A 16122-nucleotide genomic window follows, 5' to 3' on the forward strand; every position below is an offset into this window, starting at 1 on the left:
AAGTTAACATTTGCAAAGTGCTTTGCGGTTTGCAAATGGAAAAGGTGCCAGAGAAGTGTTATAACTTCACTTCTATCATTTCTAATTATTATTATGATTATTGCTATTTGAAGCAGGGGTCAGATTCCTAGATTTGGCCTTTTTAGGTTGCTTCTGTGTTGTAAAGAGATTGTAAATCTGCCCTTGCAGGGCAGCTGGTGGGGACCCCTGCACCCTGTAAAACTGCCATCCTATTTATTTATTTTGCAGTTAGGTCCATACAGAAATATCCAGTTCCTTTTTCACTTGAAAGTTAATAGAAGACATATGGTGGAGGTAAAGAATTAAAATCTTTGTAAGAAAACCAGAGTTTCTCCACTCCTATAAAACTAGCCTCCCAGCGTATCCATCATACTGGTTGCTCTAACCAGCGTTGTGGCTCACTTGTTCTGGTTGTGTTATGAAAAGCCCCAAATCATTCATTTCCATTGCTGTTTCTTAACTCCTTGAACTAGTAATTGACACTAAGGATTTTAACGCAGGTTGCCTTCTTCGTTGACTTTGATTCATGCACATATATACAACCCTCAAAAGCATTAAACATTTTTAATACGTCACCCTTCCCAGCCTTGCAGATTCCAGCTGTAATTTCCTTTCCTGCCTTTACCATCAGCAAAACTTCCACCTTAAACATTCTGTCTCTCCGAAGCCAAATTGTTCCACGTTATTTTCTGGTAATGTGTATAAAATTTCATAGAATCATAGAATGGATTGGAAGGGACCTTAAAGACCATCTAATTCCAACCCCCCTGCCATGGGCAGGGACACCTCCCACCAGACCAGGTTGCTCAGAGGCACATCCAACCTGGCCTTTAACACTTCCAGGGATGGGGCATCCACAGCTTCTCTAGGAAACCTGTTCCAGTGCCTCACCACCCCCATAGTAAAGAATTTCTTCCTTATATCTAAACTAAATCTAGCCTTTTTTAGTTTAAAGCCATTACCCCTTGCCCTATCACTACAATCCCAGATAAATTTAGTTCCACTTCAAAGAAATCTCTGGAGCACTGGTTTATGTTTGCATTTATCTGAGTGTTCATAAAACAGTGACCAAAATTGTGGTAGAACAAAACTGTGATACAGAGAACATCCGGGTGGAAGGAGGAGGGGTTCAAATGCCCCATGTGAATTTTGTCACCACAGGCACAGTACTGCTGAATCCTTGTCCTGGCCCTGGTTTCTCCTTGCTGTAGTTACTGGGACCTGATCACTCCCTGGAGAGTCCTGTGTAGTCCAAGACATTGCTTGGTCCAGGACATCTGTACCCACGTAGACTGGACAATTCTGATTTATATTCCCCTCTACAGGAAAGGTACCAGTACAGGCTAAATAACAAATTCTTCTGTGCCTGGTCAGTGCTGGCCCTCATGAAACCCAGACTAATGGGTCATATGCTTTGTGTCTGCCACCTCTTTTTCTCTCACAGTCATAAAAAGCCTTTTAGGGAGGCAAATTTAATACCAAAACATTGTTGAAACATGGGCTAACTCCCATTGCGTAATTGTAACCTTTATCTCTGGGAGTTATTAGCTGGGATGACAGTTTTTATTTATTTATTCTTCCAGTGGCAATGAGAACATCAGAGAGCAAAGGTCCCTTGGGGACTGCTCCATCTCATTCCTAATCAGTGAGCTTAATAGTTTCTACCACAGCCCTCTTAAGCTTGAAAGCAAACTGTGTCCTATTAGCTAGAAACCACTGTTCAGGAGAGTGACAGTCAAATCTTTTAGAACAGTATTGTTATTTTTAATATACTGGCCTAAGGCTTTTGAGTGAGAAAAAGGGAGAAATAATTGCTTAGTACTGTGAGGCTTAAGCTCAATTTAGGAGCTATCCCTATCTATTAAAGTAGAATTATTTCTATATTGCATATAGAGGAGAATAACCAGAAATTAGATTTGCACTTACAGAAACAAATGGCTTTTCTTTTATAATTGGTTCCTGCTTGGAGAAAATCTGTCAGCACATTTTGTGAATGTATTTCAGCCTAATCCAGCCTGGAAACACCTTAGTGATTCAATTCTCCTACTGCAATAGTGGGTCTCCAGGGGACTTCCTCACGCTGGCAGTAAAACTAACCAGGCACGCTTCATAGTCTCAAAGTTAAAAGCTCGCTCCCTGCTCAGTGCACTGCCAGAATTCAATAGGGGTAAAGTTTTTGACAAGATGAATGAGATGTTTTAGTATCAAGGATAGCAGTTTTATGCTCCGTTATTGAATATATGCTCTAGAAGACAAAAGAGAGGGGCTTTCAGTCCTCAAAAGTCCTCCGTGTTGCCCAACAAGTAGCTAACACTTAAAGATCAAAATAAATATGACTTTCACCCTTATGTTTTACTGAAAGGTGAATTACAGAAACAAAGGAAAAACAGAACAAAATGAAAGAAGCTCTTGCTTCTCTCTGCTTCTTTTTGATGAGCAAATCTTGACAAACATTTGTTTCCATCTTGTGGCATCATTGCACTCATAAAGTCACATATCAAGCATGTGCAGACATTATTTCAGATATCAAACTATTTATTTTTTTTCTGGGTGCTTTCTTTATAGTTCCATAAAAGCTTTTACTAAGCCTGGAAGGTACTTTGTGCTGTTTGGTATTTCTTTGGGGACAGAGGGTTCATAAAAATAATGGATACAAGGGACTGCATTAAAGCAAGATTCCAAAAAAAAAATACATAATGTGCCTTGAAACACAGGTTATTTAAGGTGTGACTTGAAAGAATATTAAATCAGAGCTATCCTATATTCAGCATGACACAGTCCTTCTTTTGATGTATATTCTACCACAGCAGCAAGCATCCAGCCAATCACCTTCATTCCTATTTTTATTGTATTCTGCTTATTTTCCAGTGCACTGTGACAGATTTTGTAGTGTAGATGAAACAGAAGGTCGCAGTTTAGACACCTAGCAAAGCACAGAGGTCATTTGGAAGGACTTGGTTATTAATTTTGAAGAACATGTGCACAGAGCAATAATGGTGAAATGAACTGAGGGCCTTAGGACATACTGAGGACAAAACCTTGACTGTGGTAAACTTGTAACCCCCATACAGACCAACAAGAGTTTTCTAATTAGCTTCAAGAGGGAATGGATTAGTCTCCCTCCTCGAAGGTCTTGATTTAGGAATCCATGCTATTGTACAGCTGCTCCTATATGAGGGAATACAGAGCAGCCGGCTCTACGTATATTCTCTGTCACTCCGTCTGTATCTATCTCTTACCCATCAAGCACTCCAGACAGGCTGCATTCTTGCAACTTTGTGGAAAAGAAAGTAAGACAACCAACACATGAGCAAATTGTCTTGAGATATGTGCTTACATGAAAATGAACAAATGAACAAACTAAACAAGCAACAAACAAACAAATAAAACCCCTCTTACCTTGTTCAGTTCTTGTCTATAAATCTTCCTTCCTTTGCAGGGTTATTAAGAACAACTGGCTGAAGCAGCACTGCTGTTAGCTGAGATTCTTGCTATCCTACAGACCTGTGAGCCAAGTTACAGAAGCAAGCACAGAGAATTGATAGTCTTTTTGGCAAAGAGAAAGAGCCTACCTTGATTCCTCCAGCACCAGCAGCTGCCTTTCATGCTCTGCCTTCTGTCAAGGCCTGTCTTAGCCAAGTCATGGTCCCATTACAATTTTGTAGGTTTAGCATAGGAGGAAGGAGGAGAGTCCTACAGAGCCTCATCTTCCCTAACGTCCACGAGTTAAGGACTGGGTGAGTTTGACAAGACTTTAGACTTTCCAAGGGATAGATGGGGCTGTGTGAAAAGGCTCTTCTCATTCCTTCTTGGGGGAACAGCTCTGTCTCAGACGCTCTACCATATGGCAATGTTCTTATTTTGAAGACATGCCCTCAGTGGACTTCTGGAGAGGTCTTCTGTCACAATTTAATGTATCAGACTAGATAACAAGATATAGTCCAGAAACATCACTCAATTAATAATTGTAGACTACAGTCCCAGGCTATGGCACAGACATACAAAACCTTGAACTGGCAAAGGAGCCAGTTGTGCTGCGATTTAACACAGGCAAAAACAGAGAGAAGGATGGTCTATCCACATTATGATAATAACATTTACAAGGCAAGGAGTCATGGCATTGTTCCTTCTTTCTCCTGAAACATTTCTATCACAATAAATAATACCACATTTAATTGATAATGCTTTTCAGACCTTTTGAATATTTGCTTTTTTGTTAACTATGTTTTGAAATGTGATGCACCTCTGCAAGAGCCCAGTCAGAGGTGGGTAGAGGAATTACTTTGTAATGATTATTATTAATACTAAATGCCACCTTGTAAAACAATCTCTTATAATTTGACTTCATTAAGCATTCTTTGTTATACATCTTTAATTCATTAACCTCAGCATTGTCGGCATGATGCCACAATCAAATTCAACTTACTCCTTGTAGTGCAATGAGAGCTGAGGGCAGATCTCATACTGGGCTGTCATCTAATGGACCTGAAGCGCCTGTTAAATGTAATGACACTCTGCTCTAAATGTAGGCATTTAACAAGGGGAGAGGATGTACGTGCTGGAAAAGAACGTGTATACTTCCAGGTGCAGAGCTGGGCATACCCAATTTCATTTGAACCTAAATACCTGACAAATTTTTGAAAGCTCAGACCGATTCCACCCTTGAGCTACAACTAAACAAATTCACCACGGGGCTCTTTCAATTTTGCTTACTTGGATCCTGTTCTCAAAGGAGGAGAGATCTGACATATAGGCTTTGCACAACATCTGCTGTACTTTTCAAACTGCAGATAATCAGTGGATAATGCAAAATGATATAATTTGCATCAGAAAGATAACTGAAAAGCCTCTTACATGTATTAGGGGGCATAATTTAGCCCTTTGATGTGAGAACAACAAAAGAATATTAAAGACAAGTTCTGCTTTGTACAACGTATGATGATAAAACAGCTGAAGCCAATGATACCCTGCAGATCTCTGCCACCTTTTTTCATGTTGGCCCATCTCTAGCCAGCTTCCAAAGGTCCTTGTAGAGTAACGTGGGATACAGTGAACCCCGGACCTACTGTTTGGAACAGACAACTTCATGAACTCATGGATTCAAAAGATCTTCTGTAGTCAAACGCCTTCTCTAGCACTACAGAAGGAATGAAAGTGATAAAACACAACCTGACGAATTTCTTTTCAAAAAGGTAAGAAATATTGAACCGCTCAAAGCTGAACAATTTACCTCTACAGACAATTTACCTTACAGACAACAGAGCTGCTATTGAAGGTGATGATTACAGTGATTTACCAGCAGAAGCTCAATCAAGTCTGTGGCTGTAGAGTTTCCTTCCAGACTGGACAACATGGCAGTGTTGCTGTTATTTTATAATATTTTTTTGTGTTTGAATTTATCATATGCCTCTTAGTTGGTCTTCCCTATGGTGGTTGTGTCAGTCCACACTCTACCAGCTGGAACGCTTAGCTGGGCATAGCGGCTGGCTTCATCCCTGACTTTCTGCCCTTTTTGCCAATATCTCAATATGCCACAGTTTTTAGGCTATGTCAGAAGAGCCATCATTGCTACTATTACCTATGCTCAGGAGATAGCATGGTGAGAGGAAAAGTGTCATATCTTGCAGGCTGTGGTGTGTTAAGGCAAGATAAAGTTAGTTGCTGCCATGCATTCACACAGAAGAACAAAACTCATCACTTTCAGCTCTATAAATCATGTTTTTGGATTCAACCTCTGCACCTTCACCACAGTCCAGACAGACTCTAAAAGATTGTTGAGGTTTCCATAAGCTATTAGTCTTTAAAGACCAAAGACTAATTCTGTTTAAAGAGAGAAAAAGGCTTTTGTGTTTGTTAAAAAATGACAATTTAAAGATGACAGATTTTGCAAATGGATATGACATTTACAGGAATCAATGAGCCCTTCTGATACCTATAATAACTATTTTCCAGAACTTCAGATTTTTGTCTGGCTTCTTGACACTGTCATTTTATTACTGTATCTGAATCAACATACTTTGTTAATAACAAGGTCAATTACCTTTCTGGCTTAGTATCCATATGACACGTCTTTATTGACCTTGTTCTGTGCCTGGCCAGAGTGGTCCCTAGGACAATCCCCCTAAGGATGTTTTACCTTTTAATTGTACAAATTAATATTCCGAACTGCCTATCAGCTATCAAGTTTCAGCTGGAGGCCTATCGATATTTTATTGCTAGTGGTTTTCACAATTCAAGCTATAAAATGGTAATCAATGTTTTGAAGACAGGTAAACCAGTTATTTATCACTGCAGATAACAGACCTAACTGGGATTTCAGCTACATATTTAGGTTATTCTGAGTTACACCAGCACGCACAAATCAAATCCCAAGTCTTCTGGCATCAAAGACTAACATAACTTCCATGGAGTGGAGTGTATGGAGTCAGGAGAAGATTTAGCTGCAAGTATTACTGAGCAGAACGAAATGGCTCTTCCTGCTCTTGTTAAAATCAACAGGCAACACCCACTAATTCAACAGGATCAGGATCTAGGCAGCTGGGGAGTCTGTATTTATACAGAGATCAATTCTTCTCTTACTTCATGTATTTTGAACTCCTGAAATTCCTCTGACTTCAAAGGAATCAGTCTGGATTTACAGCTGTGTAAATGAGAGGGGAATCAGACTCCAGAGAGAAAGACACAGGCCACTAAGTGGATTTCCTTGAGAGAGGTAAGGGACTACAGAGAGCATGGTGTTGTGGTTTTTGATTGATAAAGATTTGTTTTATTTTCTATCGTTTCTTTTATTAATGGCTCTCAGCCATACATCTCAACATGTTGGTCCCACATGCTAAAAATATACCTGTTTTTAATATTGCTAGCACTGGCTTGTAAGAACTTTAAAGCCCAAAGGCCTAAATCAGTAAAAGCCCTCTCCTCTCTCAAGAGGAACAACTGGTGCAAATGAAGAGTTATAAGTTGGCTCAAACATATCATGGAAACATTTTATTCTAACATATTAGAGGTAGAACAAAGCTGGGGGAGATCAAGAGTGTTTCAATGGCTGGCTGCCTCTGCAGCAGCACTGTATGAGCCCAGGTACAGTTTTACCTGCTGTCTCTGACCAAACTGGGAGATTTGGTTCCAGTGGAAGCCTTTTGTGCAAAGAGAAACACAGTCTGTTTTCCAGCCCGCTCCCTGCACTAGTGAATAACACAACACTTCTACAGTCACGTACCTTTGCAATTTTTGAGCAATAACTAAGGATATAGTTTGCTTTATAGGACAAACCTCCCCTCATATTAGGAGGAACTTATGTAAAAAAAAAGAGTATAGGTCTTCCTACCTCACACACCTTTTCTTTTCTGTATGTTTATGAGAAAGGGTAGTAACAGAGCAAAGAGCTATAGGCACGCTGAGCCTGGGAACCAAATGCTGTGGTTTCCATTTGTTGAAGATAATTTGTACAAATCACTTCACCTCATAGTGCTTCATCCTCCCTTTTTCTGGACTAGGGATAATAATTCATTCAGGAGAGGTCATATTAAAAAAAATATTAAAAAAAGTCAATGCCTAGTGGCAGATATTGCCTGTCACTACCATAGTTTGATAATTTGCAGGCAAGCCCTAACTTTGTAAATAGGAATGAACTTAACTAGATGCAGTGTTAGGGGGTTTCTCTATCATTCATGCCGATGGTGTGCACTGAGACATTATCAGCTGAATGCTCCTGAAATGTCAGGTCCCTCTGCTCTCTTAGTACTTCATCTTGAGTGTTTTGATGGTTCTTTGCTGACTTGTCTCAAGTAACACTGCAGCCTGGCTGTGGTCACAGGTCTATGTAAGGGTATTTAGAGCTTGCTCAGTTTTCCTTTCCTGCAAGAGCTAATATGGGTAATAGAGGCTGGACTGCAACTGATATACCTTGGTGTGGCTTTTTAAACACCAGGGACCTGTGCCGACTTGCTATGGTGACAAAACTGATTTTGCTTACCTGGTAACAGCAGGGTCACTTCATTGGGATGTAACAGAGCTAAATGAATAAATCTGTTCCCAGTGAGTTGAAGCAGTATCGTGAGACCACAGGTTTGGTAATCTGTGGAGCCAAAGAAAGAAACAAATTGATTTATTTTTTTCCCCCTTTTCCCCTGCCTTGTTTAGGGGCATTGGCTTGGGACATGACACAACCGAGGTTGTAGTTGCTGTTCCAATAAATGATTAATAGTTATTCCTGAGTCGTGTTTTTTATTATCTATCAAAAACCACAGCTTATTCAAAGCAAGACGTCTAATGAAAACTTACTGCTTTTGAGAAAACCTTCACTGGTGGAATAACTGAGCGTAATGAAAACAAATGCCTGAACCTTGAGTGTTTTGGAGGCAGGGTCTCCAGGACATAAGGAAAGTTATTTAACTTTGTTCACTTCAAACATTCATGCTTGGGAAATGGATATTATCCAACAAGGTCACTGCTATTGCTTTTGTTTAAATTTCTCTGAGAGAGAAAAATGGAAGTGGGTCTTGGGGGGACATGGGGAAAGACACAGCAGATGCTTGCAGCAGTTTCTGGGCCTTTTACTCTTATAAAGCACCAGCAAGGCTTGGGTTATAGCAGTGCAACTTTGGCAGTCCCATCAAACCATCACGAAGCAAGGACAGTTCCCTTGGGCTGTGCTCTCTGTCCTCGGCCTGCAGATCCCCTGCTCACATGCAGGCTGAGGCCAGACAATGTGTCTGCTGATTTACTCTGCATGCTGCGCTCTTTGTAGTGCTTAGCTGGCCTTGAGGTTACTGGGAGAAAATAACTTTCTATTTAATGTAAACTCCTACTTAATAAGTGGAAAAACTTCTGAATACTTGGAAGACCTCTGACTAGTTCTCCTGCTTTGCTAGCTTCCTCAGGCTGCCAATGCAAAGGGAGGCTGGATGTTGCCTTCCATCTTGCTGCTGTGCTTCTTGTGTGCCCGCAGCCAGGTGGTTGATGCTAGGCTAGAAGTACATGTATGGGCAGCTGAGTGGGAGAGCTCCTTGGCGTTTTGGCCGTGAGCTGAGCCACCCGACCCATGGGGCTCTGTCCCATGCTTAGCTCAGTTTCTCCTCTCCATGAGTGCAGGCAAGCCAGCCTCTGCCACACTCTGCTCCTCTGCCCCATCCCTGCAAGGCAGAAATTGATGAACACTTGCTTTGATTTTGGTTGGGTGTCTCATGACTAGCAGGAGTCATGACCCCATGCATGTAGACAAGGAAGTCATACAGCTGCATACACCATATCCTTTGGTATTGGGAAGGCATCTTCAGTAAAGCTGAAGATGATGGGGGATGAAGTCCTAGGATTCAAGTCATGGTGACCTGCTGGAGCTTCCCTCCAAGGCTAGGGAGGAATGGCCAAGGCCAGGCTTCTCACTCGAGGCTTCAAAAATGGCACGATAATTGACCTGAGCTTGGGTTTAGGCCAGCCCTTAACACACATCAATTTTGTTTAACTGGTAATATTTCTTTGTGAATGGATAAACCAGGCAGCTCTGGAGGCAATGGTGATACTTTAAATTGGTTGTTTATTTTTTGTGAAGTGGCTCTCCGCTGTTTTATGGGACAAAAAATGTACTTTCTGCAGCTGTTCTCAGTCAATGCTTCTGAGATCTGTAGTGCTGTAGTGTCTAATGTCTGACTACTCCTGTGGATTAATCATGCCCCCACAAATTTTTATTCTAAAGTTCCTACATATGTTTTGGTTTTACTCTGGAGAAATCTTTTTCTGGGGTTACAATATCTATTTCTTTTCCTGACATACCATTTTGCAGGGTTTGCATCTTGCACTGAAAAAAATCTTTCCCATGTCATTCCTGTGCACTTTGCTTTGGGAATTACTCCATGAAGCTTCACATTTATTCATGATTTAAATGCTTAAAATCCCTGGCAAGGGGTGTTGTTATCAGGGGATAAATCACCATCCCACAGAGATGTGAAGTACAAGGTGTAAATGAATACCTGGGACTCCCAAAGGCAGTGTTAGCCTGCAACAGCCACAGCTGTTGCTCCTGGAGCCACTTTAGCAACATTTTAGCCTGGAGCACCTTAGCCAGCAACAGCTCCAGGAGCTGTCTTAGGGTCTGCCCAAGGCTGAGAGATGCACATGTACTGTGTAACATCTAGAGAAATAGCACTCTCATCTTCTCATCCTTTCTGCTTGTGATGGGACAAGGGTTTTGAAAAGTTACTGGAGGGCTTATATGCTGCTGATTTGGAAGGAGAGCAATAGGACAGATATGGGAATGGAGGTCTGATGTGCTTGAGATGACTTCTGAGATCAGGTTGTTGAGAAAAATGACATCGCTATGGACAACATGTCTTACACTGTGTTCAAAGTGCTCTGAAGCCAGGGTGTCCTAGCCGTGGACAATGTAGGCTTGCACAGAACTCAGTACTTAGCACACCTGGCTGTGACTCATGATTTATGGCTGATAAAATTAGAGGAGAAGGCATGTTCTGTGATTCATGCTCCAAGCTGCATCCATTGTGCTTACTCTTGCAAAACAGCTGGAGGCTGTACGTGATTGGAAATGGCCTAGCTGACAGCAGTGTGCACAGTCCCTGCTGACACCACTCTAGGGATGCTTCTGCCAGCCCTTTCACCATCTATAATGTCCCCAGCACAGAAGAGAGCAGTGCTGTCAGCTCTCCATCACCCACAACTGCCTTACCCACTCTCTGTGTTAGCTGCTGCACAGAAAGGGTCACAAAAAGCCATTGAGGTGCCGGCAGAGCTGATTAGCCCTGCTGGACCTGCTCAGGTACCTCTGGCATAGCCCATTTTCCCTTTTCTGAAGCATCCCAGAAGGCAGCTTGTGACCTGAGACCTGTGACTGGTAAGCACCAGCTGAGGTGGGAGCAGGGCTAGCATGCTGGAGATGAGGTACTGGAGAGAAGGGGCCATGGGCTGGGGTATGCTGGTATGCTGAAGAAGATGTGAAGATGTAAAGGTGAGTCTGAAACACTGAAACACTTGCGATGTTCCCAGCAGGGAGGTCTGGTGAAGGGAATTTTGAGCCTCATAAGTGTTTTGGATGTAGGAAGCTTGGGACCTGGGACCAAGGGTGGACTGGGTAGCATCTACACCCACCACTCTCTGCCAGGGACAGGAACAGTGTTAGGCCAAGCTGGGGTTCAGTTCACATCTGCAGTTCTCTCTCTGCTATGGCCATCTGCATCTGGACTAGGCATCTCTTCTCCCTGGGTTTCTTTCTTTTTTTTTTTTTTTTTGTTCTGTCCTTTCCTGTTCCAGTTCTATATCGCAGAGAGCCCCATGCCACAAGCAGAGCGTGCACAAGAAGCCCTGTGGTTGTAGAGGTGCCCCTGTGTTAACTAAAGGAAGAAAAAAAGGTTAGATCTACGTATAAGTAAGCACAGGAACTCTATCTTTCTGCCTTAGTGTAAGGCTTTTGTGCTCAGGCAGGGAGAGCTTCCTTGCCATGCAAGCAGTAGAGCAGTATGTGCCCCAGATCTGTATGGGGGCATGTTAAGGTCCACCACCACCAGAAATGGTGGTGATGGAGCTGACTTATTTACCTTAAAAAGTAGCCAGAGGGAAAGCCTGTAGGAAGTAGGAGCCATAATTTGCAGTGAATCTTGGCAAATAATGCATCTATCAATACACATGCACTCCTCCACGCTTGAAAAAGTCTTTCTTATTTTTTTTCTCAATCTTCTGAAGAAGAGCCCTTTCATTATCTGCACTAAGCAGTCTAACATCCACATCTCCGTTTGCATAAGGTTAGTGGGTGAACAAAGGGGGTGGGATGCAGCTCAAAGTCTCCAGCTGCTGGGCTGGGGCTGTCGGGGAGCTGCAGTGCCACCTGGGGTGGGGGCTGGCAGGCAGAGCCCTAGTAGTGGCAGTGTGAGTGGGACCAGACCGATCCCAGTCACCTCCCTGTTTGATATGCAAAATGAAATGGGAGAGCTCAGGATTATGCACTGAAAAATGGTGTCTGTGTGTATTTAAATGAAGCAGAGTGCGTGCATTCATTATGATCTGAAAGCTCTTCAAACACTGCCTAAGTAGGTAGAGCAGCCTCAGGTGAGCCTCAGGACTGGTTTCTAATGCGTGTATTTGAGAAAGTTTCTCTGAGTTTTTCACGGTGCCTACTTACAGCTGTAGAGCTTGAGCTTGTAATGTGTAGCCATGCAAAATGAGGCACACTAAAAGAAGCCAAAATCTGTAAAAATATTTTCAGCCTAATTTAACTCTCAGTTATGGGTCTGCAAATCTCAGGACTTCCTATCCACTCTGTAGACAGGAAACAAACTATGCTTTGGCTTAGGGCTTACCAGTGATAAAGATTATAATAATAAATTGCTGTAGCAATAAGCATACATTCTTATGTTGCATGGAAAATAACCTTTCCATACAGCATAATTTTGAAGCTTAAATGGTTCACTATGTTCAGAAGACTGCTATGATCATCTTGTTTGAATCCCTGGTTTTATCTATTTATTTATTTGTTTTATTATTATTTTGTGGTTTGGGATCATTTAAAAGATAATTTTACCTTGCTGTGATTTTGATAAGGCTGCCGGCAACAATCCTGGCAAAGAACAAGAATCAAAACCCAGTCTGTTGGATATTTGTTGATGTATATGTATGTAGGAAAGCAAGACAGAGCCATGTAGCTGTGATTTAAACATCTCCACCTCCTTGTTTGGTTGTGCATGTTGTCTTTATACTTTTGTGTATGAAGATAACTTAAGTCTTCATCTAACTTTTCACCTGTGCTACTAAGGAAGCATTTTCATTCCCACACTGTAGATTCCTCCCCAGTCTCAGGCAGGGTGCAAGCTGCAGACTCCAACAGCTTGCCGAATCCACAAAGCCTAGCTTTAGCTTTCCAACCCCCCCTGGCAGCTATGGTCATTAGCAAGACAAGCTGTCTGCAGCTTTAGCTCTCAAACCCTCCCAGAGCTAACACAGAGCAGAAGATGCAACAAGCAATTGTCACCCAGTTGGCACCAAGGCAGGTTCTTCCCTGTGGCCCCACAGCTAGCTGGTGGCCATGGTGGGACCTGCACTTGGGCTCCAGCCTGTCTCCTCCAGCCAGCGATCCTCCTGCCATCACCAGCCTGGGCTGCAGGGTGCCCTGCAGCTAGGAGTCCAGCTCTCACAGCTGAGCAAGACAGTATGCTTCACCATGATCCCTCACGTATTGCTTCTGACACTGAATGAGTGTGCCCACAACCTCCCTCCCTTTGCAGGGCAAGTTCCTGGTTTCGGACCAACTCCCTGGGAAGGGAGGTCCTTTCAAGTCCTGTTTTAAAGAGCAGCTCAGCTCACGGCGCGTCCCCAGACACAGACAATGTGCATTTTAAAGGCAGTTCTTCACTTCTAGGAGGAAAAGGTCATGAATATCAGTCACTCTCGAATTCAAATGGCCGCTTCTTCCTAATCAGGGAGGTGAAATGTCTCTGGCTGTTCTCTGAATCAAATGCTTTGCTTTGGGGGTCTCAGAGATGCTCAATGTCATCATGCACACCCCCAAAATGAACTGGGTTCACCATCTGGGGCCAGGTCTTTTATTAGAAGTCCCACGAGCTGGACACTAGGCAAAGACCTGTTCTTGTCCTGTACTTGTCCGCAGTGCGGCGCAAGTCACTGGAGACGAAAGACCAAGAGACAGGGGAATAAGGGATGTACCTCAGGCTCTGACCCTACCCACACTGTGAGAAGTAAATCACTCCTGCCATGCTCACAGGAGCTGAGCTGTTCTGCCAGAGTGATACAAAGTGAGTGAGAAAGAGCCAGAGAGTCTGAACTGCTTTTGTTCAGCAGCCAAGGTTTGATGAAGACCCTACACTTGGGTCTCCCCCATGTTTCAGAGTGGGTACTTAATTTTCTTCTTGCAGTAGATGTTTTCAATGAATAAATACTTGGAAGGATATGATGTGCAACTGGATCAACTTCAAGTTTAAACTCCCCCCTTGTCCAACAGTTTCTCAAAGTTCAGCCTCATCCCCCCACGTTGTGGGGTGTAACCATGGCTTTAGCTTTACAAAGCACACAGCTGTCTTGGTGAAACAGGGATAAAGCTCAACAGTAAAGCCTGCTTGTGCAACTAGGGTGGAATGCAGGAGACTCAGAAAAATGGGCACTGAAAAATAGATGGTTTTTTTCCTGCTCCACAGACTAGAAATGCTGGGACCTTCCACAGAGCATGTCAGCTCGACCACTGTTTCCCTGGGGTCGCTCCCTGTTCCCAAGGTGGGGTCACTCCCAATTGCTCAGCACCTCCAACAGGGAGAGGGTTTGCCCCAGTGGGAGCTAGGGAGCAGTCCTGTTACAAAAGCAGTCCCACCATTAGGGGCCGAGGTGCTTCCTGGAGGAGCAGGCCCTGTGCAGCCAGGGAGACCTCGCAAGCAGAGTGGGTGCAGCACTCAGCAGTGCTCAGGGGCACCTTTCAGACACCTGGCTGTCCCTTGCCCAGCCCTGCAGGTCTTCCTGGCCTTGGGAGTGTTAAGAGGGATCTGAACTTCGCACGGATGTGCTGATCTTACACAGTTGCTTCCCCTGTGTGAGACAGAAGCAGTTCCCCGGCCCCATACACTTCCCTCAACCCCTCAAGACAAGTATCTGCCACACCAGGCAGAAGCCATGCCGCAGCACTGGGGCAGGCCCAGTGAGGAGGCCTGGGTGCTGTCCTGGCCTGCAAGAGGCAGCCTGCAGTGCCTGATAACCTTCCCTGTTTATATCCATTTTCTGTCACTGCAAGCTGCCGTGCCCTATCTGCAATGTTCCTAAGAGCCCCAGGTCTTAAAATGTAAATGCTAAGCCATGGAAACCAGTCAAGTGCCCTGAAATTTCTCCTGCTTGGTCTGCAGAGCAGCTGCCCTGGCTGTGCTGCTGGCAGATGCCAGTTTTCACAGCAGTGCCGCTGTATTTTGAGGCTGTGAATAAATTATTTGTCTTTTACCTTAGCCTAGCCTGAACTGGACAACCTGTGATAACCAGATAATAGGATCTTGTTTGAGAATATGGTAGATCCATGGCTATTTACACGGTATATTCATTTACATGTGTTTTAGCTCTGACAAGTGAGTAGTTTTCAGAGTAACCAAAGGGCAGCAGGATGGGGCATGCTTTTGCTGCGTGAAGGAAGGGTGAAATGGCCATGAAATGGGTCAGGAGAGGAAGAAACCTTTTCAGATGGTAGACCTAGATGCTGGGACTGAGAAGGCGCCTAATGGGGTTACTGAGAGAAAACGGTGCATGGAGAGGTACTGCTGCTGAAATTAATCGGGAGTAAGGCAATGGCTGTGAGGGCCCGGGCCAGGCTTCTCCGCCAGCAGCAGTGAGAGGAGGGCATCCCTCAGTGCCCTGGTAACACGCCTCTCACAGAGGTCTGCGGAGGCCCAGCAAGGCCTCGTGTGTGGTCTGGTGCCCCTGAGCACTGGCAAAGGCAGGGTGCTGGCAAGGGAAACTGTCTCCTCCTGCCAACCACTGTTACATTCGTCTTCACAGCCAACTGCTCCAGCTTTCATGCTTCACCCTTCTGGGCAGCCATTAACTGTCTCCTTTGCACCAAGTTTTCCGGACAAGAGAAGGCAGCATTCCCTGGGACTCCCAGCTCCGAGATATCCAAACATCACAAAAACAAATGGATGAAGACAAGAACATAGCGAGGGAAGGAGTTCTATCTGTTATAAACTTGGACCCCAATCTGCACGGCTGTACCTCCTTTCTTCCTTTCACCTGAGCACAGGGAAGAAGTGACTCACAAGCCAGCAAATGTGGCCTTTCTGTACTGAATTTTCAGTTTGAGTAAGACTTTGCATAATCCTCTGTAAGGTGTTCTTGAACTCCTTGCATTTTCCAGGCACTTAAAGACACTGTAAATTATAATGTAATTGAAAAATGAGTCTGTTTCTTAGAAATGAAGTGTAACCAATAGCCCCGGTCTGCTGACTTAATAGAGAAGCTTAACATCATTATATCTATATTAATAACAAGGCCAGTCAGCCATTAGCAAGAGGAGTTCATTCATTGCATCTCTCTGACACTTTCCAGCTTGCTTTTTTCATGGTAAATGAGTGTTGCTTGTGCTCATTTTCTATTCAGATAATTCCTATTAGCAAG

At 43.7% G+C, this 16122-nt stretch overlaps 1 protein-coding gene across 2 annotated transcripts in view; it reads right to left on the reverse strand.

The window, feature by feature from the left end:
* Positions 1–16122, reverse strand: part of LOC310900325 (uncharacterized protein) — a gene marked incomplete at its 5' end in the record, with an annotated part of 29871 nt that overhangs the window by 321 nt on the left and 13428 nt on the right. Inside the window, 2 exons of one of the 2 annotated variants that reach the window (XM_083838122.1) lie at positions 3421–3525; positions 7997–8098. In XM_083838122.1, the coding sequence (XP_083694248.1) occupies positions 3518–3525; positions 7997–8098 (110 nt within the window). In that variant the 3' untranslated portion in view covers positions 3421–3517. The remainder of the gene's footprint in view (positions 1–3420; positions 3526–7996; positions 8099–16122) is intronic. The other variant, XR_014585016.1, reaches the window with a different exon arrangement.

This window comes from Anser anser (assembly GCF_964211835.1).
Source record: "Anser anser genome assembly, chromosome: 5".
Classification (NCBI taxonomy): domain Eukaryota; kingdom Metazoa; phylum Chordata; class Aves; order Anseriformes; family Anatidae; genus Anser; species Anser anser.